A 27,586-nucleotide genomic window follows, 5' to 3' on the forward strand; every position below is an offset into this window, starting at 1 on the left:
TGTAAATCAAGACACTGGAATGAGTTCAAAACCTCGATAAAACAGATAGGCAAAAGTTCTCTCCAGCTTAAAGAGGCGGCTGTAAGCCTTTACCATTTAGTGGGTTTCAGTGCTTTTTACATTGCTGGAGAGAGGTTTGAACACCTTCAGAAAACTCACAGGAGTTTACTTCTTTACTTACCTGAAACAGGGGAAGCCCTGAATTACAGTTTGATTTAATATAATTCAACACCTGTAGAAGCTCTTAGAGCTCTGTGAGGTACAAGACACAACGTTACCAAATTCGAGCTCTCAAATGTCTGCTGGCATGAATTAACTGTAATCCAAGACCCTTTGCTATTTTCTTTCCTCAACTCGTTCTTTACTGAAGGAATGACTTGAGGAAAGCTGCAAAGTACATTTTCAGTCTCCACGGAACAAAACAAATTATACAAAAACTAGGATTATACATACCTTAATAATAATTTTTGCCTTCTTACCTCTTTAGGCAGAAATACAGTGCAACATACAGGAACTGGAAACTAAGCTAAACTACAGACTTCACTTCATACTAGTATTTTTAAGTGAATTACTGTAAGCAAAGAATTCATATGAATTCCAGCTTGTTTTGAGAGCAATCAGAATAAGGCCATAACATATACAGGTGGGAAGACTACAGTCTTTATTTCTTTCATATAATAAAAAGAAACAAAAGAAGAAGGGTAATCGTAGTATAAATGGTGGAACAAGGCCTGTCACATGACCAGGGAAATGCAGAATGGAAAAAGGAAAGCCAGTACTAGGCTTTGGGGAAAAATGTCATAAGGTAAGCACTTAGGCTACACATTTTCATAATTTATTAAGGAAAAAAAATCCTGCAAGTTAGAGAATAAAATTAAGACTTAAAGTTTAAAGTATTATCTTGCCTTTATTTAATTTTTTTTTCCACAGAACAAACTATTAAGTGAGTCAGGAAGGCCCTTAACGTTCCATGCTTTTCAGTTATTAGTGTAATCTTATATATTTTACAAGAAAAACAAGCAGTTCTTATTTCTACAATGGCTTTTCAGTGAATTTTTTCATTGGGATTATATTTTCATTAAGTGACCCCTGCTACATTGAGGGAAATAGAAGGATACAGTATTGTAGAGTTACATACAAGTACTTAGAAGAACTCTAAAACAGTGGAATCCAAAAGTAATTTTATTATTAAAAATATCTATGAATTGCATACCCAAGACATATTTTGCAAGCACTAAGGAAAAAAAAACCAAACAGTTTTAGTGTTCTTACATATATTTATATGGGTATTGTATGTGATTATTGGGAAAAAAAAAAAAAATTTCCCGCTAGGTTTTTGATTTATCTCATATAAAACACAGCTTCATCTTCTACAGTTCTAGCCATCAGAAAGATAAATAGCAGCATGTTACGTGTCAGAGGGACTGAAAACTTACAAGGACTCAGGGCAAACTGGGTGATGGACAGTATACAATCAATTATCAAGGAGTCTTAAGATCATCTAGTAACACTTTTTCCATTAAAGTGGAAAGCACAATGTATCCTGAGAATATCAGGCAGGTTCGATCTACAGTCAAGGAAAAAAAAAAAAAAAAAAAAATCAAACAACAACAACAAAACCCAAACAAAAACCACCAAACCCACAAAACTTGTACTAATGCAGTACAGTTCAGTATTAGACAGCAGGAATAGAGAGCAGAATGTTAACTAGCAGGGGGTGACGCAAAATTTATTTTAAACCTACTAACAATGTAAAGAATTTCCATTAATTTACTATTTTTTATAATTATGAAAGTTGCCAAAAGTAGACCAGAACCTCAGGTGCTTAAGCAATAGGTCATGTCAGCAAAATAAGGTCACTGTGATATTTTGGCTGTTTTTTCAAGTCAGTCACTAGTTGAGCAACTTTTTGCCTTTATTTTTTTCTTCCTTCCTCCCAGTAGTATACTTTCACCAGTTTATATTTGTTGGAAAAAAAATTTGAATTCAGCACATGAGTACCAAAAAGTGTGCTGGAGAAAACAGTAAAGAATAATTGATTCTAACATATAGACTAAATTTATGCCTTTAATTCAATTCACTAAATCTTTTCTAAATACCAACAACTCTTTCAAAAACGAGTCTGAAAAACTGGCAATATTAGGACATCAGAACTCACGTACAGTATATTTCTACATTAGTAACAAGTCTTCAGGACAGATAGCTAAGAAAGACTTAGTCATCTGGAAATTACCTGGAAAGACTGAAATAAAACTCAGCATAACAATTCTAATAAAACAAGTTCATTCTTCCTGATAATATTGATCAGTGAAAGAAAAGTAATTATTGAAGTCAGTTTAAAATGTTTTGTTCTCTTGTAAAGAGGAAGCATCAGAAAGTTACTTAAATCTTATGACAAAGAATTAAGTATTAAGCAGCATGAGAAATTCATTTTGCATTTGTGTGTGCTTTCTAGATTGATATATTAATATGAACAGAGACAAAGAAAAGTGACCAACAGTGTTCAGCTTAAAAGACAAACCTGAGTATCAGAGCATGACTCCAATGGGTGATTAAGAACTGCAAATGCATAATAAGGACTAGAGTTAGCATCCAAACACAAAAAAGTGAAAAGCAAGGTCCTAATCAACTTTCTGCAAAAATCCTATAGGTGCAAGGACTTTTTAGAAACAACACAGTAAAACCTGGGAAAGAAACCATAAAATTTTTGTTTACTGTGAAGATGTTGGTTGGCACTTATCTTATATAACTATAACGATCTAAATTTAGTTGTTTGAGTTTACGCCATTCACCTAGGCTCCCTTGAGAGAAAAAAGAACCTTGAGAAAGGTATCTTTCATTCCTGAATGGACTGGAAATCCTTGGAAAATCCTTATTTCTCCCCAGTAACAACTGAGGAAGCCTCAATGACTAGATCAGGATGCAGCATGATGTTAGGACTATGCTACTTCAGTGGCAGAATTGCCTCTCCATCCATTGTCCCACCATCTTGTGTCAGCTTTAACAAACTAACTCTGAAAAAAACCAAACCAACCTGGGGGGGAACAAAAAAGTGGTCTATCTCATTCGACTCATCCTGTGGCTACGTGACTGATGATCCAACATGGGAGGAGAGGGAGGAGGAAGAACATGTGGTCAGAGATAGGCAGAAGAGGCAGGAAGAATAACCACTGCTTCAGGTTGGCACCTCACTACTAGATCAACTCAGTCTTAACGCCAGGCCAAGTTCTTAGAATGCGAGAGCTAACTTTCAGAGGGTTGAAGTAAAATAAAAGCCACTCCTCAAGACTGTAATCAAAAGCACCAAGAAAAGGATGATAATTAACCCAGAAAAAGGGTCAAAATAACTACAATCATACAGTAAGAAACCAGCACCTTACAGTTCAGTTAATGGGATAAAAAGAAGGAAGAAAAAAAAAGGGGGGGGAGGGTAAATTTTCACAGAAACAGCAGTGCATCAGCTGAGAAGAGCTTCAGATATCTTTTTAAGTACGAAAAGGATATCTCAGAGGCCATAAGGGCATCTGAGATCTACAGGCAACACCACAAGTTAAAAGACCACTGGCAGGAAACAGTACTTGACTGTTCAGCTTCTGCAACAGTAGTAACGTGGCTGTATGACCCACAGTTAAGAAATTAAAATAAGCACAGTCAACTCATCATTAAGGAATCAATATACAAATACGAATACTTTTTGTGCAGCTTTTTCTAGTAAGAGTAAACAGCAAAGAATTGTGCACTCCTGATTTCTTTTTTTTTTAAATCAAAACGTACCTCTATTTCCATTACATACACAAATAAAGCCTTTTGAAATTTCCAACTTCCATAAGGCTAATACATTCTAAACCTCATAAAACAGATTTCAAGGCATACACCTCCATCACAATATTTGGCAAAGAAGAAATCATTGAAACAAGAATAAAATCATGATACAAAATAAAGTGATACAGATATCTATTTTTAGCCAGACATACACACGTAGTAAAAACCTTCAGAATATATATTTTAAAAGACTGTTTCCTAACCTTTACAGAACAACATACAACACAGAAAACTGTGTTTAATAGAGTAAGCAACAACTCTTAGAGAGAAAATATGCATAAAACTGTTTGGCTGACAGGTCAATTATTTTCAAACAATACAATTGAAATTTATTATACAGGAAGAATACCATATGATAATACACTTTTATGAAGTTTCATATAGACAACTAAAAGTTGAGATTTTGTTCATGTATTCACTTAACTATTTTTCTACACATGCAATTAGCACTCTTTGCATGAGTAGGCATTAGTTTCTGAAGGGTTACATATTTTGTACAGACTATGTAGTTTGTATTTTTTAATACAATTTGTTATCACGTACCCATGTGTCTGCATGAACAGGCCTGATGTTGCTGAGAAGTACCTCTTCATAATTTCCATAATCACAGAATTTAACAACTGCAGTTGTCCCAGAAGAATGGAGAGCTTCAATTTCTGCCCGGTAGAACTTAAAAGAGAAATTTTCAAAGGTCATAAAATACTACCTGAAATATCACAAACAGTTTAAGAACTACCTTTTCATAAATATGTGTGTGTGTATATATGTATATATATATATTTTTAGTCTTAGTCAGTATTATTTTTTGAATAAGATTTGTACCAGCTATTAAACCGAATATATTAACCTTCAACATGATAGACTGCAAGGACATGGTAGAATGTATTTAGAATACTCATTAAGAAAATATGCAGCTTATGGAATTAGACTGAACATTTAAAAGACTTGTTTTCATTTCTCTGAAAGCAGAACAAATTCATCACTAACACAAATGCTGTTGTATACAGAGAAGTGTAACTGTAAGACTTCTTAAAATACACGTATCGATGCCTATAAGCCACATATGCTGTACATACTAATATATACCTATTTTAATACATAATATGATAGAAATACGATAAAACTGTCCCTTCAGAAAGTCCTTTTTCTAAACACAAAACTTGATTTTTTGACATTTATGCAAACACAGATCAGCTTTCTTCAAGATATTCAATCACTTTTATCTTACTGAACACAAAGAAATCACTGCCTCCTAACGTGGTTAAGCTCAGTATGTATTTTATCAATGCATTCCAAAATTGTCCTCAATGTGAGTGGCAGCATTTATTGTAACTACCTAAAAAACCAATAACCCTCAAAAAAAACCCTTCTAATGTGATGAATACTTTTAAGGTAACAGTCTGGGATTACCTCCTACCTACTTATTTTGCAAGTTTCATGCTCTCCAGAATTACGAAAACTCATCTCCCAGTAATGCAAATATGCTTCTCAAAATAGGAAACAATTCCATAATATGCCATTATATTTCACTAATCCGTCCACCCAAGCTACATATTCCTATTTCAGAGTCAACTCACTATAAGTTGCCACTACCAAAAATTTTGCATGCCTTACCATGTTTTAGTCATAAAAACAAAAGAGAGAAAAATAAAGTCATGCTGCTGAGCTAACACTACCTACTTCCTGTAAAAAAAGACAAAAAAGGAAAAAAACCTTAAATAAATAACAAAAAGTAAACAACAACAACAAAAAGACAGAAAATGGTGGGAATAAAACCTATTCAAAGAACAATAATATCTAAGGTAGTTCTCAGACTATCAGAAAGGGTCGAAACCTGAAGAAACTACCCAAGAAGAGTGACAGAAAACTCCTGAACAGGTAATAAAAAATTCAAAGAAAATAATCAAAAACTTTTTAGCAAAGGAGAAGATGAAAGGAAAGTGACTTGCTGCAAGAGAAAACTTATTAATAGGAAAAACAGCTGAAGAGGAAGTATTTAAACTTTAAAAATCAGTAAAACAAAAACCATCATGCAGCATAACTTATTTGTTGCACAAATTCTTCAGCTAATAGTCTACTAGTGATAATAAAAAATAAGCCTTTTGCTGTTTCCTTTCTGTAACAATTGAAAAACTCCCTCTTTTATTTCAAACAGCCCCATTCCTGCAGACTCTGGTCTTCCCTTGCACTAGTAAAGGTTGCATGCTGACTTATTGTAGAAAAAGGCATTACACATCTACCATTACAGACTATTCTAGATAGCACAGCATCCTGTTTCTTGTTCCTTGGAAAAGAATACGGGCACCTAGCTCCATATTCATCCTTTCAAATTATCAGCACTTAAGTCAAATGCTTCAGTTAGAAGCTTAGTCATCCTAAACTCCACCTAAATGAGAGAAACAATCACCTTCAAGATGACTTAATTTAAGCACTTAAAGTTTCATGAAATGAATATAAGAGACATATCTCATAAATAATAAAAAAAATAGAAGAAGCAGCTAGCCAAGAAGCACACTACGCACCTATGAACAAAGCCTGTGTCTCTGCGCTAGCATGCTATATCTCCCACATGTACGTAAGAAAACAATAAAGGTACAATTTGAGGTACTTCTCATTTGACAAAGGCATACCTTGTTGTCTTCCCAATACAGAGCAAAACATTCATCCCCTGGTCTCCAACTTTTTCCATATTCCGTGTGAATCGATGGTTCTAATATTTTCTCTGGTTTGATGGGCCCAGATCTCCTTTTGGGACCGGTGTTGTAATACAACATTTTATCATCAAAACATGGTATTGTAGTGGGTCCTGATGATTTGATAGGTCCTACTCGTCTTCCTTTCTGATGATGCTCAGTATCTCCATTTGGTACAGCATTAAAATTATCAGTTCTACCAGAATTTTGGTAATCATTGTTAACACCAAAATGTTGCTCAGTTTTTACCATAAAGGCTTCACTACTTATTGTTCGTGCCTTCCTATCACAAAAATTTTCAGAATTATGTATTTGGTTTTCCCTTTTCCCACGTTTCTGGTTATTGTTGTCTGTAGTATCTTGAACAGCAGAGTTCTCCTTGAATTCTGTGAAAGACACCCCTTTTCCTACTCTGTTTTGCATATTGTTATCCCTTTTTTTGAAAGTAATATCACTCTGGTGAGTGGCTACGGAATAACCCAAATCCTTTGGCCTATCATTTCTAGGATAATGTCTGTCACTTTTATTTTTTTCATCTGTCCAATGTTCTAAAGAGTTGTGCCTTTCAGGACCTCTGTTTCTTGGTAAGCCACCACTTTCCAAAGCCTGCCTTGAATTTTGAATATCCCTTTGAAAACGAGGGGGTTTCTCATTCCTTGGTTGTCTCATGTCATTGCGAGAAATGTGTCTTGAATGATTCTCTTTGATGCCATTCTGTTCTGTATTCATAACTTTGTGCTGTACTTGATGTGGTGGCTGAAATTGCAATTTTGGTTCTACAAAGAAAAAAATTATTTCAATTATTAACATATCCACACAAATGTATTTTAGAAATAGTGTTTCAGACCCTAACTGGTAAAGCAACAGTATCATTTAGAAAAGTATGCAGTATTTACCTTTGTGATACAGAAATTAAATGGTACACAGAAAATTTAGCAGAGACATTTGAATGGTAATTCCTAGTTATTGGAAAACATACACTACTCTGGGCTGTACTTAGAACTGAACCACCTACCAGTATGAGAAAAGCTGGGCATAATTTCCAGGAGGTTACTGATTTCTCCCTACGGACATCAGTAACTCACTTGAATAACAGCCATTTAAGACAGAAAAATAGAATTCCAACACGGAGAAAGGAAGAGGGAGGAAAACGAGGAGAAAAAAGGAATACTTTTAAACTGAATTGAAACTTTCTGTAAAAATAACTTGTTAACAGCTATTCAGCATAAAAGACAAAGGCAAGAAATAGAAGTGATAAAATGAACACAGCTGACAAACCGTAGATAACGGGAATAGTAACAAAGCCCACAACTCTGGAGACCCTGATCAATGAGCCATAACAGGAACTGCTCAAGCACTACCTTTAAGAGATTTAACCAGAACTAACTGATGAGAAGAAAAACAAGATGATCATGGATCTCATGAGGAAGAGCAAACTTGCTATGGGATGCTCCGGAGAAGGGGAATTGTCGGGATCTGTGAAACTTTTTATGGAATTATATTCTTTTTAGGCAAAAATGGAATTTTTAATGGGATGTTTACGTGAAGAACCAAAGGAGAGGAAAGATCAAGATTAATCCAGGAGGAATAAGCATGAGAAAATAAAGAAGGAATGAGATTAAACAGGACAGTTGCAAGTAAGCAGGCTGCTGGTCAATACACTTGCCAGGCCAAATCGTCCAAGTGATCACTGTAGCCTGTCTCACCTCCTTATCAAATTAGTTTCTAAAAATCTTCTGTGTGATTAAGTTCTCTATTCTGTGCATGAGGGGAAATGTTTTTAAACCTGCTGGCGAACTTGAGACAGGATAAGCTGGTAAGTGGGACAAGAAAGACCTGGCAGCTGAATACTGGAGAGACCACAGGTCTGAAGGCCACCTACCAGGGAGACCGCAGGTCTGGGCTTAGATACTGGGACAGACCTACGTAAGTACGCTCGTGCAACCCTCCTGCGAACTTCAGGTTGTACTAGCCAGCAAGTTGGACAAGAGGCGTCTGAGGTGGGTACCAGAGGTCAAGGGTCTAGGGGCCAGGAGAGACCCATGTGAGCGCGTGCACGTGGGTGGCTGGGTATGAGGGCTGCTAACAGACTTTGAACCTGATCGAAAGGGAAGGCATAAACCCATTAGAGTGATTCATGTTTATATGAGCAATTTTGTGCCTGCAAAGGTGTCATTCGCTTGCCCATGTCCATCCATGGCAGTTGGCCACAGATGTATTGTGTGCGTAGTCTGGTGTGCGTGCACGGGTCTGGTGGGACTACGCACTCAGGCTCTCTGCTGCCTGGCCCTGAACACACTCCTATGGGAAGGAAAAACTAAGAACTCCAGTTTACATGTTACCACTAGAAACAATGAATGCTGACACCTGACAACAAATGTATCAATTTTCATAATTACTTGTCACATGGTGAGAGTTAAAATTAAAATGTAAATTTTAGCTTTTTTTTAAAAAAAAACCCAAACTTCCTTGCATCATATTATTATTAATAGCTCACAGAATCTTTATCAATTTAATTGACTAAATTGGCTAATAAGAAACTAGTTTTATTTTTACATACACTTGATTTACCCTAACTTTTAGAAGTCAAAAAGGTTTGACTAAAATGACCTAGTGGTTTGGGTTTTTTTTTTAAAGTGACATAAGCATACATGAGGCTTAGCTTGATTGTAATCTTGATAAAAAAAACACATTTTACTGCAAAATTTATTACTTTGAAACCAATGTTTTTAATGCATGAATATGTAAATACATACTACTCAGAACCAAGAGTTTCATAAATACTCATTTTCTTTTTAAATCTTGTAACACTTAAAATTTTTTTTTTTTTTAGATGAAATCCTTCAAGTTTAAAAGTACCTCTTTATCTCTCCTTTACAAATGGAACATGAAAATACTGGCTGTCTTTGTTTTGTATCTGTAACTTTTCTGTAAGCATCTTCATTACACTTTCCCACTTCTGTATAATACATACCAATTTTCTAGATTTCCTGTTGTCTAGAAAGGTTTATCTTCCTAATTAATTAACAGTCTTCCTTCATGACATTCTTAATTTATACCTCATCTCCTCTGGTAGTAAAATCCTTGGGCTTCCACTCTTCCTATTCCCAACCTAAACTCTCATGTCTATCCCTAATGTTAACTACACATGAAATGACTGAACTGTTTGATGACCTCTGAATGTTTACTGCCTTGTATACACCATTAAAGAAAAATGTGTATAAAATTCTAAAATACTTCATTATAAATCATCTTATTTAATATTCTGTAACATGAAATTCATTAAACAAAGTCACTTGCACAGGGGAAAGTTGTTCCAATGGTGAAAGTAAAAATGGGCTAAAGACTAGATTGGGCATGCTAATATTTTGCTAGTTGGCAGGATTTTAGGATTGACTTAGAATTTAAATGGTTCCTCTTGAGGGCTGTCCTTTGACCTTTTTCTAAATGAAGAAACATTTTCTGGGCTGAAATGGGTAGTCACCTCAGACAGCATCTAGTACATACAAGGACTCTGTACAACTGCAAGACTTATCCCCAAAGCATGCAGAGCAGTTATAATAATTTAGTTAAAGCCTTGAGGGAAAACTGAAACATATACATATTATTCTATAATTGGAAAAGGTTCACTGAAATTTCTATTCAATTTCATAGCATGTAATAAGTAATTTTAGCTACTGTCTAAAGGCACCTTAATGAAAATAACTAGTTTTACTAGACACCAAAAAATCTGCATATACTAGATCTCCGAGCAACCTACTTCCGTCGCACAGCTGCAGAGATTTTCTCATTCTACCCTTCTTCCACCTCTTTGACCTGCTTTCCAATAAAAAGTTACAAGCATTCTCATGTGAGACAATATTTTCTGTCTTTAGAAAGGCAATATTGATCTTGAAAATCTAGAAAGAAATAATTCGGAACTCAAATGCTGTTCATTTACTTAACAAGAATTACCTGTAAAATAGGACTTTAGAGTTATAACCCGCTATTCCATGAATATTTAAAACAGAGTAACTGCTAAGAAAAAATAGCAACACATTTAAACATTGGCATGAATAGCTCCACCCAGAACTAAGTTGTTAGGAAGAACTCCTATTATCTCCTTTCTTCAAGCAACAGAAATTTTAGCAGTATGTTAATAGAAAAGGCCATCTGTTGCAGATCTACTTAACAACAACATATTTCTAATCTATCAATTGCAAAAGTAGGACTATTGGATGATCAGATAATTTCTACCCAACATAATGTGATCATGATACAAAAGCAACAAGCTGACTTTAAAGTGTGTTGGAACTTTCAGTTACAGAATTTTTTTTAAATATTATGGGAAAATTTAAATAATACTGTGTTAGCATAGAAAGAGACCAGAGAATTTCAAAACAGTGAACGTAAGCATTGTTTTTCTAGGTCTATTTACTGTGACATGCAAAAGCTGCTCACACAACACCTGACATTTTTCTACTCTAACCTTAAGATATGCAAAACCTAGTTAACTGATGTATTCTACACAGATGCAGTTATTGTGCTAAAAGCTTCCCAGGAGACCACATCATATGCAACAGCCTTGAATGAGCAGGACACATTAACTGATTGTTTAATGTTCAAGCACAACCCATTCACAAACAGAAACTGCCAAATGACAGTAAATGTTTCTTTGTAAACAGTCACCAATGAAAAAAGCCTAGAGATGAGAATATTACAGGTTCTTCATGAATTTGTGCTGTCTGGCCTGATCACCAAAAAACTGAAGAGAATCTAAAGCTTCTTCTATAGAAAAAGTTAAGCAATGAGGTATGTTATTCACAGATTGTCTATTGCAGCTGCTGTTCCTTGCTTCTACTTCTTCTTGCCCCACCTCCAACAAAGTATTAGCTAATGTTCCCGGAAAAGTAACAGTTCCTACGGGGCAGTGACAAACAAATATTAATTTGGCATTTGACAAGAAGATTTGGTACACTACTCTCTCAAACAGCCAGATGCATCAGCCCAGTCATCATCACTGTAATCGGACATTTGGGAACGCGGCCTGGAAAAAATCTATTTCAAAATTAATGACAAGGCTCTTGTCATCTATTGGGTAGTTTTAAGATGACGAATAGTGTTTCTCAGTTTGAAACCATCACTCAGTTTTTTTACTCATTTTAGCTTTTCTATGTGATGACCCAAGACGACCATACAGAACCAAACACATTCCCTTGCTTACCAGAAACCAGCAGGACCTGCTGCAGTTGGAAATCCCAGCCAACACAATTTAAAAAGCACTGCCCCATGCACAGTGGAATTTAAGTTGTAGTTTGTGGATTTTATCATGTTTAATAATGTGGTTAAACTCAAAGACAGTGGCCCTTTCCACACCAGTGGCAATGATTTGGGTTTCTCCTTACAACTTGAATTATGGTTTACGCAACTTTATGGAAGCATGTCTTTGAGACAGCTGTCCCCAGGGCATGTTCTATCTCAAACTGGCCAAAAGATTAAAAAATTAGAAGGAAATTAACGATACATTTGCACACATTTCCTGTCATGAAGTAAAATTCCAGTTACTCAAGAGCTTTGTCAAGTTACATAAATATCAATATCTTTCTTTCTGAAATGTAGTAACACTAAGGAACTGGAACCTGAGTTCATGTTTCTGTTGAAATAAAATAAATACAAGCTGAGGAGGATGATGATAATACTAAAGTGGCAAAAAAAGCCCCAAAACATTCTGCAATTGTATACACTACAAACTTTAACTTACAGGATAAAAGGACTGAAACAAAAATTGGTAATTTTCTTATTACTCTTTAAGTGTATGAAATTCACTGTATTTTTCTCTCATATTTAAAGAGACGTTATTGACAAAATAAAACTACAAAAGCCTCCTAACATGTCACCAATGCTAACATAACACTACAACAAAAGTAAGTTTTATTGTCTTGATATTCACAATTAACACTGACTGAAGTTCAATTTTTAAAAGTAAAGCTGCATAATAAACAACTATTTTGCAATCTGGATCTCTTACTGTCAATAAGGCACCATGTTTGTTGAAAACATGGCTACTAAGTGGTAAATTCCAAAGGTTACAAATTCCCTTTAACTCCAAAAAGTCAGACTCTTTTTTTTCCTCCCAATTTCCCTCGCCCCAAAATATTCAAATAAATTGTGTGACCAGGAAATAAAACAAATAATATTTAATTATATTCTACTGCATTACCAACGTATCTCAAACCTTTAACTTATTTTGGTAATATATAAAGCATAATAAACTAAAACAAGAAAAAAGACTGTTGAAATTAGACAAGACATACTAGCCCCAAATTGTCCAAAGAATATGTTACCATATAAAAAGAAAACAAAAAAACCCCATACATCACACATCCTGGTTTACCTCAAGCATTAACAGTTAAGTAGGAGGACAGAAATTCAAATCTGAAAGCACAGAAATGCCCTGTCCCTTTGGATATCTCTGGGACTGGGTCCCTAAGAGTTTGGGATTGTAACCTTCTGCTTGTGATAAATGCTCACTTTCCACTAAAGTCCTATTTTTAAGAGTTAATATGAAACAGTAAGAAAACCTCTGCCAAAGTCGACTGTTTGCAAACCCTCCTACATGGTCAGTACCTCTTTCGTCACTTATCTCCTGCAGACAACACTGGTGGCAGCAAACATAAGGGTAACTGCAGCTAAATTAGGTGAGATGCTCAGATGCAGAGTGAGCAGAGCCAAGAGTCCACATGATACTGATGTTACAGAGCATCATTCAAATCACAACAAGAGTATGCACTGTAATTATGGAATGCATATTTGAAGAAGAATACTGACAAATGAGTTTGTTGAGAAAAGAGAGAAGGCAGTCTAGAAAAAAGTCTTTGATGAGAGGCTAGAAAAGCTCAATCCACACAGCTAACACAGCTGATGGATAAAATACAGGTCAATTACGTCTTATAAATAGCTACCAGGAAAGCAAATTTTGATCACTCTATATGCCAAGAAAGACATAATATTATACAGCAGTTAGAAGCTGAGTATAGAAAACTGAGATTGGAAATGGAAAATTCTTTTTTTTAAATGCTGATCTTTAATTGCTGAAACAATTAACCTTGGAGTAGAATTAATTCACCACCTTTAAATCAAAACTGCATGTCTAGATTTGTATTTCAGTCAAAGCCTAACTGTTGGAGCAAGAAACAGAAGACTACAGCCTATGACTTTTCCCTTCTCCTGAAGTGGCCCTGTTAACAGACTACACAGACATGCTGCCTCTCACTTGCTTTTTCTGTGACCCCATTAATGTTGTAGTTTGTTGCACAGGAGGTTCAGTTTAACAGGAAGAGCATGAAATGTCCACCCCAAGCACAGCCTGTCTCTTGGGAGGACAGAAGAGGCAATTCTGCGCAGTCTGAAACTGAAAAGATTTCGGCCTTCTACATCCTGGGTCAATGCTCTAACCAAAACCATCATGATGTTTCTTACCCCATTTAAATAACAAATAAATAAATAATTATGAAAGGGTTAATCTTTGCCTGAGTCTTTCAAAGATGTAGATGTCTGCCAAAAGCTTTTGGGGCTTTTGATACTGAGCAGATGGAAGCACCAGCCTATTCTCAGTCCCTAAGAGCCGAAGAGAGAGAAAGTATCTGAAACATGCCTGGTTCTCAGCATTTTGTCCATTATTTCTTAATTCTACAGTCAGAGTTTCTGGCACAGTTTTGTTCTCCCTGATAATCCCTGTGTTTACTTATTTAAGTTGGCAAAGATGGATGAATTGTTCCTCATAACAAAAGAAAAATAAGATGATGATTAATGGAAAAATCTTTGTGTTCAGTAGCAGAAATAATCCAAGTGCAAGCAAAGGCAGCTAGTTGACAGCAATTTTGTCTATTTTTGTTATCTCTCACAGTCAGCAGGTTTCTCTTGCCAACCAAAACTCAAACTGCTTAATTTTAACACAGAAATATTTTCATAGGTGTCACCAGCCATCCACAGCTAAAAATAAACAAATAAATATGTAGTATAAAACTACGGGTTGGTTTGTTTTAATTCTTTGCATTTCATTTAAATAAAGTATGTTTACTATATGCTATGTTTTACAATGAAAGAACTAGCAGATCATGGAGTCAGGTATTTAAAACTTTTGACAGCTCTAATTACTTAAAACAATATTTCATTAACTCTGAAAAAAGGAGATGAAATGCAAAAAAACCCTCACAAGACACCACTTACAGGGCAAAAGACTAACACGTTACTGTCTTATAACTAATTTGTACTTTAAAAAAAAAAAACCAACAATGACAAACAAACAACAAAAAGCTTAATGTGCTGTCTTAACTCTAAAAACGAAGAGAAGTACCTCCTAAAAAAAATACAAAGGTATTTCAATTCATAGATGTTTTCCTACTTGGTCTAAATCCAACTATGAAAAGGTACCAAATCAAAGATATTAAATTAGACAACTGTTCTGCAGTTCCTGTTCACAAACAGAACCAACTATCCTGGTTACTGCAAATCCAGAAGTGAATTTAGAAATTCTCAACAGTACTGAGGTTTCAGGTGCAATTAGAAACACTAGATAAGAAAAACAAGAAGGGATGCACAGAGAAAAGCAAATCACTCCTCTATGTACTTGAAAAGAAACAATTCTTTCCACACACTTTCTCCCCAGATCACATAAGCCATTTTTGAAGAAAACATAGCATGGCACAGAATTAAAAAAATACTTATCTCAGATCAGCAAAACTGCCTTTTGTTTTTGCTTCTACATAGACTCTCAGTCAACTAGAAGAAATTACAATCTGTCTGAAGCGTAGAGAAGCCTAATGCTTGCGATAATGATAAATATGGCCATTCCAGGTAATCACATGCTCCTGATCGTATGCATTAGTGTAATAGTAGGGGTGTGCTCCTTTATTTAAAACCAATATCCCTATACAAAGGCCATCTCTCTGAACATCTAAAAAACAAACTGGGATTTTAGAGACCATATGGGACAGCAAGGGACCAGAAATACTGCAGAACAATCAATGTTCTTTTATATTCAGTGGAGACTGTACTATGCTACACATAAATGCAGAAAAACCTGCTTGCCGGGGCCCTCCTTAGTACAATCACTGTGCAGAAAAATCAATGAAGAGATCTTACTCTTGGCTATATAAATTACATATTTGAGTTGTTTCTAGCAATTTCCCTGATGTGCCTTTCATTTCTGACCACTACTTTTCTAATACTAAGAGAGAACTATATGCCTCTACTGCTAACAACTGACAGGATTGAATGAAATGAAAAAGGTGCTGATAATATAAATCCTGTTTTCTGCAAACACTTGGATGCAGACTTCATGATGAAAGAGTTCACAGTAGTAAGTATAATCTCTGCAGATCATCACTCTGCAAACACTGTTAACACTCACGTCATCTCAGTTTCCATGGAACTTAAGACAGCTAATAACTAAGAATTTAAATGAGATTATTTTCAACCACAGAGGCATAAAAATGGCAGAAAAATAACACTTTCAATAAATGATTTTTAAGATGTGTTTCAATTCATCAGACTGCACAGGTTTTCTCAAACTTGACAAAGAAAAAAAAAAGCACTTTTAAAGAAACAAAAAGCCTGCAATTCAGCATATGCCTATATATTTCTTAAAAACTCCATTTGAAGTTGGCTCTGCAAGATAAAAATAAAACCTGGCATAGAAACAGAGGCAGAATCCTATGGGCTAGACACATTCAGTAAAGAAAATAAAAACTAACAAAATGAAACTGGGCAACCACTTTAAAGCCCCGTGACTTCCAAATAACAGGAAGTATAAGAACATGTATTATTATTTCTTCAGAAGGAAAAAAAGGCAGAAATATTAAAAAAAAAAAAATCAGAAAATAATCAGAACACTTTCTGAACTCTTCAAAAATGCTAACAAGTTCTTCTTTCAGAAAAGCATGACTCAGGAATACTACACCAGAGCATGTATTGGTCATTCAGATAACGCTAAAAAAACCCCAACATAGTGTTAAAAAAACCACAAAACCAAAACCCCTGTGTGTCATGTTAGGAAATATGCCACAACTTTTGGCAACTGAAGGAGTACAAAGCCTTCACAAAGTTTTCATAGAATTATGTTTTTCTTCTTACAACATTTACGGAATCTTTTTATTTTTATTTAAGAAGGAAAAAAATACACAAAAGCAAAGTATATTTATGTTTAAAACACAATATTGAAGATTAGAAATATAAGTATATATGCTAATATAACCATTTTTTCTACTTGCATAACACTATGCTTTATTACCCTACAGTATGTTGGCTACATACTGTTGTGGAAGGTGGCAGCTACATGAGCATGCGGACCACACCTGAACGCGATGTAAACAGCACGTGGCAATAACGCAATAAGATTGTGAGGCTACAATAACACAGGAACGTATATAAATTATAGAGGCTGTTAATATGTTTTGGAGGGCTTTAAGGACTTTGTTTAGCTGCTTAAAAGTAGTTGTTCATGATAAAGCGGAACTCCTAGACTGCTTAATGCTTTTGCTTAACATTGACCTATTCTCTGATTGAAGGCATAAGGAGACTCGGAAAGCCCCAGAGCCAGTTTAAGCCAGGAAAAGGAGATATAGTAACAACTAGCCTAAAAACCAGGAAAGAACCTGCCTAGAGATCAGAAAAAGGATCCAGTGAGAGAGAAGGTGACCCCAAACCCGAATATTACTATTGGACCAGACTGTGGCGTGAGGGGCAGGGACTTCGATGGTAAGGGTATAATTTGGTGTTTGGGGTCCCTCGCCAAAGGCACCCAGCCCGAGCTGTTTAAACGCGTGCAGCATAGATAGACTAAATTACACTTTTTCTGTTGAAGGCCTTGATTAGAGATTCTGCTTTGGGGAACGTAAGGTCGAGCCTGAGGGAAGAGGCAGCGTGTGTGTACGTGTGTGCGTGTGCGCGGTCGGGCACCCGTTGGCTCACTGGAGTCGCCCGCTGTGAAGGGACTCCGGTCCGAGCAGTTAGTCTCCAGTGCAGTGCCCACGACTCCTGATCGGTGTGTGAACACTCGGACAGTGGCTTCTCCCTTAACAATACATGTACTAAACCCAAAGAATCAGAAAAGTCCCCCTAAGCAAACACTATCAATCAGTAATATCATTTTTAAAGAAAGAATTCACTCATTTCATAATTCACAATAGTAAATTACTATTCCTTACTTACTATACAATTACTGACAATAAGAAAGGCATATATCCCACAGGGATTATTTCTATTAGTTTTCCTTGAAATGTCTTTGTCACACATAAAAGCCTTCTCTAATCTCTCAACATAAGCACAAAACTTGCCCAAAGAAAAATCAACGTTCGTAATGTGAGAGAAAAAACACTACCACTGTTTCCATTTCTGTTCACTGTAAAAATCTAAAGCGTCTTCAGTAAGCACAATGAGATGCCAAAAGATCTCTCTTAAGCATAATTCCCTACACAGGCTTTTGAAAATCTGATTATATTCATTACCTGAACAGTTTACAAAATTGTACCAGCTAATGCAGAATGGTTGTGTATTTGAAAGGTATTTGCTTTAAATATTTTAAATTCCTGACATACAGTGAAGACTCATGATACAAATGTTCAAACTACAACTAGCTGCATTTCATAAAGCCAGCCATAAACTTGTGCCTAGTCACCATAAACAAACTATAAACAACATACATAAGCAAAGGAACTCTTATAACTTTTTCTGTTCACTTTCTACAAACTGTTTTAGTAAGACCTAGACCCAACTAAAATATAAAACAATATTTAGCCATTTAAAATCACTTATTTTGCAGGCCAAAAAAGACACTGTTGCAATGAAACTCAACCTAGATACAGCAACAATATAGCATTTGCTATCAAAGAACTATAAGCTATCACATTTATCAGCAAATGCCTTTCTGTTCATAGTTAAAACTTATCATGTCATAAAAATGTTCAGTGAACTCTGAAATGGCTCACAGTGCATCTAATTCTACCAGCAGCAGCAACAGACCCCTGGGTTTGCCAGCAGGTTCACTAACTCCTGAGCCCATCTGCTGAGGCAAGTTTTCTATGACAAAACATGTGTCCTCTTTCTTTGCTGCTCTTTCCTCTTTTTTGGATAAAGGCACCCTCTGTACAGCTCTAAGAACTGAATTTCTAGACTGCTGTGTTTCCTTCCACCTGAATATGCTGACCTTCAGTTGCTACAGACTGCAAAACATATTCAAACACATTAACACAAAATGCTACACTGCTTATGCAAGTAGCAACTGTAAATGTGCAGCTTCAAAGTTCCGAAAGATCTAACAAAAATAACTCTTGAAAAAAATATGCTATGCATTTAATGGAAAGCAGATAGTCCTAGTAATTCTCACAGAAAACTGGGAGTTTGATGCACTGACAGAGTCTACATGGCTTCATGTTTTCATTTCTAATTCAATAATGACTCTCAAACACAACTAACCTGAAATTCATTGCTATAGCAAAAGAAGACAAATATTTACACATTTTTAATACATAAGATACAAAAAAAATAATACATTCAACAAAAGATCTCTCACTGGACTAACCAGAGTGATGGGGACATTCTACTTTTTTTTCAGATGCAGGTGCCTACTGACATTACAGCCATTCGTACCTTTCCAAACAGGGCAACCTGTTCACTTTCGTTTACTACAAGCTTGTTTTCCACTTTATCCTTATTACCTTTTTTTTTTTTAATTAACTTCTTTTTTTTAAATCCCAAATCCAGTAAAAATACACAAAGCAAGAGTCCACTATTGTCGACAAAGACTATTTTGGAACTTAAGTTAAAAAAAATAATTACATACAAATGCAGTCATTCCTTAAATACACTCATTCCTTAGAAAACTCCAAAATATCAAACAGTTCATATAAACTAGTATGACCTTTTTTTCACCCTTTATGAAAAGTGTCATTTTGTAGGGAGAAAAAAATTACAACTCCATCACAATACCTTCATGTTAAATAATGGAAGCAGATATTTTCATTTCATGTTGGCCACTGAAACACCTCCAAGGCCACACCCAAAAGAAATAATGATCTCCATTTATTACTGAGCTTATTGTGAGTTTGACTTTAATATTACAGAAGCCTCTAGAAACATCAGGATGTATGGAGTTTCCTCTTTTTTGTTTTAATGCATCTGTCTGTTAAAGTTTCCAAAGCACTGAATAATTTAGACCTAAACAGACATGCTGGTGCATTGACTACTTTTTAATATGGCTTCTTAAGAAAGATAAGTAACTAAAATGGCATTAAAGAAAAATCTCAGACCTTTTGTATTAAATCTGAGGGATTATTTGGCTTCCCTGTTTCTAAAATCCTACCTTTCCCTCAGTCCTTACAGTTATTAAACAGGAAAACCAGGAGAAAATAGTTGTTTAATATTTTACAGCAGCCAAAAAGATTTATTTTTTTCCCCCTCCAGAGAGAGGGAATACAAAAACAATTAAGCTTACCACAACTACTAAACTCTTAACTGAGCAGCACACAAAACATGCTGTTTATAAACTGAGGAAGGAGGACTGTGGTTATGGCTTTTTTCTTTATTTACTTCTGAACAACATGGAAGTCCATTAAAGTTGTGAGAGCCTTTCTCAAATTAGATTAACAAACTAGCATTTATGTCACCTTATTTCAAAATTCCTGACTTTTAGACATCTAAGCCTGAAGCAAACACTCTAAGCTCTTCTATAATCAAGACAGAAGTACAAACCACCACAGTGCGATTTATTTGACCTTTCTTCAAAGGAGAGGAATACCTCTCTAGCACTCCTTGGTTTTTTTACGGCTGACTGTGGAGGAAGTTCTAGGAACCACCTTTTAGATGACAAAATTAGGAAAAAGAATTCCACCAACACTGTCCAATATTGGTTCCAGATACATTAATTTCAATAACTTACCCTCTACTGTTAGAGTACCCATTTTGGATTCCAAGAAATCAAACAGTGTGCTTGGTGCAGATGGTCTGGCATTTCCTAGCTCTTCTTCATCTTCAGGTCTTATTCGGCCTCTGCCCTTCCCTTTGCCTGTAAACATCAAAAGTTATTTGTGAGTGGGGAATAAATAAAAAAAAAGTGTACACATTTTTTCATTTGATTTATAAAATGTTTGTATTTTCTATCTTTAAAAAATTCTATCATGGACAAAATAGATACATTTTCCATTTAAGGATATTCAAATCTGTGACTTCAAATTCAAAAATTTTGACAAGAATACAATACACAGAGGCCTGTTCTAAGTACTTGCTTTCAGGTTTGCAATGCATTCTAAATTGCAGGAAAAAAACATGCAGATATGCCTGCATATACTCTAACTACATTAGTAATCCACCATACACAAATTCCTTTGCTCATAAACACTGTTTTAAAGCATTTCTTTGCAAATTTTACCTCTAGGTGGTGGTCCCTGAATGGGTTTCTGTTTACTGCTGTTCAGAAGAAAATTTAATGCTGCCTCTAGGCTGTTACTGTTATCCATAAGTGCCTGTCTTGCTGCTTCTTTGCTGAAACCCATCTCTGTTATGTGTCTTAGAGATTTTTCATCAACCTGAAATAAAAAGTACACACAGAACTAATCATAAGATACAACAAGACTATAAAAACACCAGATTTTACTTTAATTTTTCATTTTTAACTGAAACACTATTTCATATTTAATTGATGATAAATATTTCAGTATTATATAAAATCTCCACATACGATCTCTTTTAGGTCCAAACAATCGTCTAGTAGAGGCTTTTAAAAATATTATTATGATGATCTTTAATTCATCAGTTTTCAGGTCCAATATTATGTGGTTTCAAGCACAAATTCCCCTAGTCTACCTCCTCCTTTGCTGCACACTGGAGTAGTATGACAGACTGTAATATACTTTCCCCAAGATGAAAGCTAAAAGGAATCTCTCAAAGTAATACTGGTATAAAAACTAGCCATTTGTTCCTATTTGAACCCCTTCACAGCTTTTAGAGACAATACAAACCCAGTTATACACTACTTAAAACATGGAGAAAAGATAATCGCTAAAGGTTCTGTAGAAGAAAGGAAATAAATACAAACAATTTACTTCCACAGAAATACAGGCTTTCTTACTCTAAACTGTGTAGACCATAATAACAAAAAAGGCAAAGCAGGAATCACAGAGCATTATTTACAGAAAATAACCTTACATCTGCACTGTAGTTTAAAACATTCAGGTGAGAACTGTCTCTTCCAGTGCAGACAGACCTACATGCACTAAACATGAAATGGGACTAGGCCCTGTCTCCTTCTTCATCCCATACCCAACCAAAATGATGCCATTTATCCATCTACTGCAACATCTGTAACCAAATACATTCTTAACTGGAGTCCCATCAACATGAAATTTTGTCTACAGGTACCAAAATAGCCGTATTGTGACCCTCTAAAAAAAAAAAAAAAACCAAACAAAAAAAAAAAACAAAAACCCCAACCCAACGGAATCTAACCTCTAAGATACACAACCCCTTCCTTCTCCCACTGCTTAAAAGAATGTGAACTTTTATTGCTAGAATGATTTAAATTACAACTGTATGAGAGTTGTATGACAAATAACATTTAGCCCTTCCTCTCCACTGTTTTCCACAGTCTTAAGACTTAATTTCTCCAATCCTCACTTCTCCTGATGTTTTAATACATTCACTTTTTGTCTTAATTCTAGCTACACACTGTGCTCTGGGACAACAGGTATGAGCAGGTCTCCTTTTGGGGGCAGACACACGAAATCAGTGTTTATGGTCACTATCTCAATACAGATATGTCTCAATACAGATATATCTCAATGCAGTAAGCCAGAAGATATAACAACTCAAATAACCTTCGTAACTATGCTTAGCTATGCATAAATCACTGTAATGGGCAAGTGTCGTGGTTTAACCCCAGCCAGCAACTAAACACTACGCAGCCGCTCACTCACTCCCCCCCACCCAGTGGGATGGGGGAGAAAATCAGGAAAAGGAGCAAAACCCGTGGGTTGAGATAAGAACGGTTTAATAGAACAGAAAAAGAAGAAACTAATAATGATAATGATAACACTAATAAAATGACAACAGAAATAATGAAAGGATTGGAATGTACAAATGATGCGCAGTGCAATTGCTCACCACCCGCCGACCGACACCCCGCCAGTCCCCGAGCGGCGAATCCCTGCCCCCACTTCCCCGTTCCTATACTAGATGGGACGTCACATGGTATGGAATACACCGTTGGCCAGTTTGGGTCAGGTGCCCTGGCTGTGTCCTGTGCCAACTTCTTGTGCCCCTCCAGCTTTCTCACTGACTGGGCATGAGAAGCTGAAAAATCCTTGACATTAGTCTAAACACTACTGAGCAACAACTGAAAACATCAGTGTTATCAACATTCTTCACATACTGAACTCAAAACACAGCACTGTACCAGCTACTAGGAAGACAGTTAACTCTATCCCAGCTGAAACCAGGACAGCAAGACATGACTTAGCAGCACTTGGCTACAACTCCCACATGCTCAGCAACGTTAACTCCAATGCTTTCATGTAGCCTTCTTCATTCCCAAACTCAACAATACTCTTAACTGTCCAAAGACTGACTATGTAAAGGAATGACAATTTAAAAGGTCTTTGAAGACCAATGGGGCAGAAACATGACCTCAGTGTCTGCAGGGAATCATCATCCCACTTGAGTTTGACTTCAAGTTGCCTAACTAATGTCTTAGGACAGAATATAATAGTTCCTCCTCTGGGCCATTCTCCTAGTTTCTTCTGCATGGCAACAACGGTCCAGAGAGAAGTACTTCCTCAGCAAATCTGCTTCACTCTTCTCCCCCTTGTAGGTAAGTAGTTGGTTTGGATGAGAAGAGAACTTCTAGCCATTACTGCTGCATCACCTCCTTTCAGCAGTGGAAATTCTGTGCACGACAGCTACATTCAAAGACCAGTGGGAGATGAAGACTCACATATACACTAACTATACTCTCAGCTACGGATTAAAAAAAAATAATCTGGGATAGGTCACAATTTGAGACCCAAGGGAACAGCAATTTCCCATATACAGACTGTTTGAGAAAGGAGGTTGTATCTTAAGTATCTTTGGATGTCAAAAACTCTCCCTTCAACTTCATTTACATGGCATAAATCTTGCTTCTCCTATACAAAACTGGAAAGAAAGAAAATCGTAGGACATATTCTATAAGGACTATTAAGAGAGGAGGACAATTGACCTCCGCGATCTATTGTCTGTCTACGAATAAGCAAGAAAAATTACTACTTTTTTTCTTGTTTTGTAGGTAAAGATACAGTGCTTCAGGTTTCTCAGAAGGTAACACACCAGATGGATTAAAAACCTTTAACCGTTTCTAAACATACACACAAGTCAACAATATACCTGAGAGCAAACAATCAAACCTACGTGATGTCACAATTCTAAAAAGACAAAACAAATTTGTTATCCATTGCTTTAAGATCTAAAAAGCATTACTTGTAACCAAAGAAGGCTTTCTATATACACTTAGTGGGTTCATATTTGCTTCTTCTAAACAGCACCTAGCTATGTTAAATGACATAATACTAAGTTTTGAAAAGTTGGAAGTACTGCCATTTTACAGTGCAATGTAAGACAAATTTCTTGCAGTTCATATAAAAAATTAGAAAACACAATACTTTAAACAATTACCCAATTTAAATTTTGTGGTGTTTTGTTTCTGTTTGGGGTTTTTTGTTGTTGTTGTTGGGGGTTTTTTCTGTTTGTTTGGTTTTTTTTTTTAAAGTCTATTTAGGTCAAGACACAGTTGTCAAGAATGACAAGGTGTACCACTGGTCCTACACTGGGCAGACGGATGACTAAATGACCTCTTGAGGTCTTTTCAGCTTGTATTTCTAGAATTCTGTATTGACATTTCTGAGCACAGTGCTGAAGGCAGCACTGCTGGAAGCTCTCCTCGCTGCAAGATGATGACACATACTACACAAAATTGTAACAGGCAGTTACTGTTCCTAAATGTATTTCTCCTCATTGTTAACTCTTTGGTAAAAGTAAATAAGGTGGAAAATATTTAACAATAAATAAGTCATATTTTAATACTGGTTTACTGAGTTACTACATTGTTGCGATGCCTCTTTCAGTCTGCTTTCATCACTCAAATTAGAATCGTTAATTGTAGGACATATTCTATAAGGACTATTAAGAGAGGAGGACGATTGACCTCCACGATCTATTGTCTGTCTACGAATAAACAGGAAAAATTGCTTCTTTTTTTCTTGTTTTGTAGGTAAAGATACAGTGCTTCAGGTTTCTCAGAAGGTAACACACCAGATGGATTAAAATAAATATTAAATTAATTCAGAAGAAAAGCTACATTAAAATATTATTTGATGTATTGAAATTGAAGGATGAAAGTCTTCCTGCTTAAAATGAATTAGTAAATGTTAACATGGAAAACTGTTAAGCTTATTTAAACAAGAAAATAAAACTATACTGTCATGTCCTATACCACATACACTACTACTATTCTGTGAAAACTTGGTTTTAAGTTTTACTGGGTAAGACGACATTAATTTTTTTTTTTTTTTTTTTTTTTTTTTTTTTACAAAAATCACATTGACACTTGTAACTATCTCAGTAAGGTACAAAAGCACCCTAAGTATTCTAAACAGACTTCAAAATAAATTGAAGGACAGAAAAGCCCTTATTCTTCAGGGTCTTTTGGTTTTATTTCTGTTAAATTTGGGTTTGTGTGTTTTAATAGTACGTGTTTAAGGTTCCATTTAAGTTTTCCACCTTACCAGTTCTCGGTAGACACCTTCATTCTTTCCCTCAGGTTTTGTTATCTTCTCTTTCTGGAACAGTTCCCTGTTTCGATTCCCTCCAGCACTCACACTGAGATTACTTCTGCTACTACCACCACCTCCTCCAAACGTCTTGGTCTTCAGATAAGCACAAAAATAACATTTCAGTAAACAGAACTTTTGAAAATAAGCCTTAATATTTAGCTAGTAGAAAAAGTGCAGTAAATTTGATGCAACTGTATTTTTATGATTATGCTTTGCATCAACAAATAAAGCACTAATTTACACACACAAAAAAGATGAATTTATTAGGTAGGTATTTTTTTTCGCCCTATGCCCAAATGAGGCTGTAAAAAGGGTAGTTAATTCTAGTTTTTATGACTTAGCAAGAAAATTTGAAAAATAAACTAAAAGTAAAACCAATGGAGGACATAAAAACCTGACACATTAGAACTAAAATTCCTAGCTATTCTTTCAGACTGAATGCAGGGAATCATGGGTGTTTGAGAATTGAAAAAAGGAGATGAAAATTGATAACCTGTATTTATTACTTAAATCTCATTAGCTGAATTGTAAAACCCACGTTTTTTTAATAGTGGTATCAAATCAAAATCATATCTACAATAAAACATTATGTTACATTTATTAGCTTTATTAAAATAAGAACATACCCATCAATCCAAAAGGACTCTATTTTTAATTCATCTTTTTAAAGATACATGAGTAGAACATCAGAAAGCAAACATCAGAAAGCATTTGTCATTTAAGAGAAATACTTAAAATAACAAGAAAAGATCAATTGCAGTAAGTAAAATGCTGCAACACATGCATTCTAACCTCCTTGCTCTTTGCTACTTCTGCAATAGCAGCTGTTCTCTGCTTTTCAAATTCATCATTATCCACAACAGTTTTTACAGTATTTGTCATTTGCAGAGTCTTTCTGCGATCAAGCTCTCTGCTATCCACTTGCACGTGAGATGCACATTTCTGAAAATGAAAAAGAAAGTTTTAATTAACTCTTCTGCCTACTCTAAATTGAAAAAAATAAAGTATTATTCTATTAAAGTAGGACAACTTTAGATAAAGAATGTGATCACAAAAATGTACACCTGGGACATCTAGATGTCTTTGCTGAAAGCACACCTTAGGTCCACTAAAAGGGCCAAAAACAATGACTTTTACATTTTAAGCTTATTTCATGATGTAGCTAGTATGATTCTTGTAAATACCTTTAGCATTTACGAAGGGATTGCATTAGGGCCTACAAGATCTGACCAGAAGAATCAAAGGCTCCACATACTAAATTAAATGTAAAGTTTGAAATTGAGAGGAAAAATGCAAATATAAATTGGCACAACAAAGTGACAGGATCAAAGCAATTTTTTTAAAAACAGGCACATTTTTTAGATCCAAGCCATCATGATCTAAGGTGTTTTGATAGCTTTTATCTAACTGGAACCAAGCCCCCTAGATATCATGATACAGGGGGGTTTTTTATGAAATGACAAAGAGAAGTATACTATACCTGCCCAAAAGGTACAAAAGGGGGAGGGCCACCTTCTGTTCCAATGTTACTTCTATTGTGTTTTGCTAAACTCTGTAAAAGAAAGTTGTTGATTAATAAATTGCAAACAGAAAACAGATTATATGATAAATGTCTCTATTTCAGAAAGTATACAAAACTTGCAATATTAACATTTTAAGCATAAAAAATGATATACTTAAAAGCCTGGGGCACTTAAGGAGAAGGTTGGATGAAGGGCAGGGAGATGAAGAAAATGATGAAAATTTGCAAAATCATGAAGGCAACACACACAGCAAATGCAGAAAATGCAGTTATATACCAAAATCTACACTAACAGAGCAAAGCAGCACACAAATAGGCAGCAGATGTTTCTTCACATAGCGCCCAGTGAATTTGCTGCCACTAGAGGTTGTGAAGGCATACAGTTTCAGCACGTTTAAAAAGGAATTGGACCAATTCAGCCTAGAGAAGGTAAGGTTCAGGGGGATCTTACCAATCTACACAACACCTGAAGGGAGACTGTAAAGAAGATGGAGCCAGGCTCTTTTCAGTGGTGCCCAGGGACAGGACAAGAGGCAATGGGCACAAACTGAAACACGGGAGGTTCCCTCCAAACATCAGAAATCACTTTTTTTTTTTTACCGTGGGGGTGACCGAGCCCTGGCACATGTTGCCCAGAGAGGTTGTGGAATCTCCATCCTTGGAGATATTCAAAAGCTGCCTGGACATTGTCCTGGGCATCTGGCTCCAGGTGG

At 35.7% G+C, this 27,586-nt stretch overlaps 1 protein-coding gene across 2 annotated transcripts in view; it reads right to left on the reverse strand.

The window, feature by feature from the left end:
* Nucleotides 1–27,586, reverse strand: part of TDRD3 (tudor domain containing 3) — a 111,322-nt gene that overhangs the window by 21,213 nt on the left and 62,523 nt on the right. For both annotated transcript variants that reach the window (XM_052786018.1, XM_052786019.1), the window contains 7 exons: nt 26,832–26,903; nt 26,144–26,293; nt 25,304–25,444; nt 20,920–21,076; nt 20,431–20,556; nt 6,453–7,291; nt 4,366–4,491 (listed from right to left, as the gene is read on the reverse strand). In XM_052786018.1, the coding sequence (XP_052641978.1) occupies nt 4,366–4,491; nt 6,453–7,291; nt 20,431–20,556; nt 20,920–21,076; nt 25,304–25,444; nt 26,144–26,293; nt 26,832–26,903 (1,611 nt within the window). The remainder of the gene's footprint in view (nt 1–4,365; nt 4,492–6,452; nt 7,292–20,430; nt 20,557–20,919; nt 21,077–25,303; nt 25,445–26,143; nt 26,294–26,831; nt 26,904–27,586) is intronic.

The sequence above is a fragment of the Harpia harpyja genome, chromosome 4, assembly GCF_026419915.1.
Source record: "Harpia harpyja isolate bHarHar1 chromosome 4, bHarHar1 primary haplotype, whole genome shotgun sequence".
NCBI lineage: Eukaryota > Metazoa > Chordata > Aves > Accipitriformes > Accipitridae > Harpia > Harpia harpyja.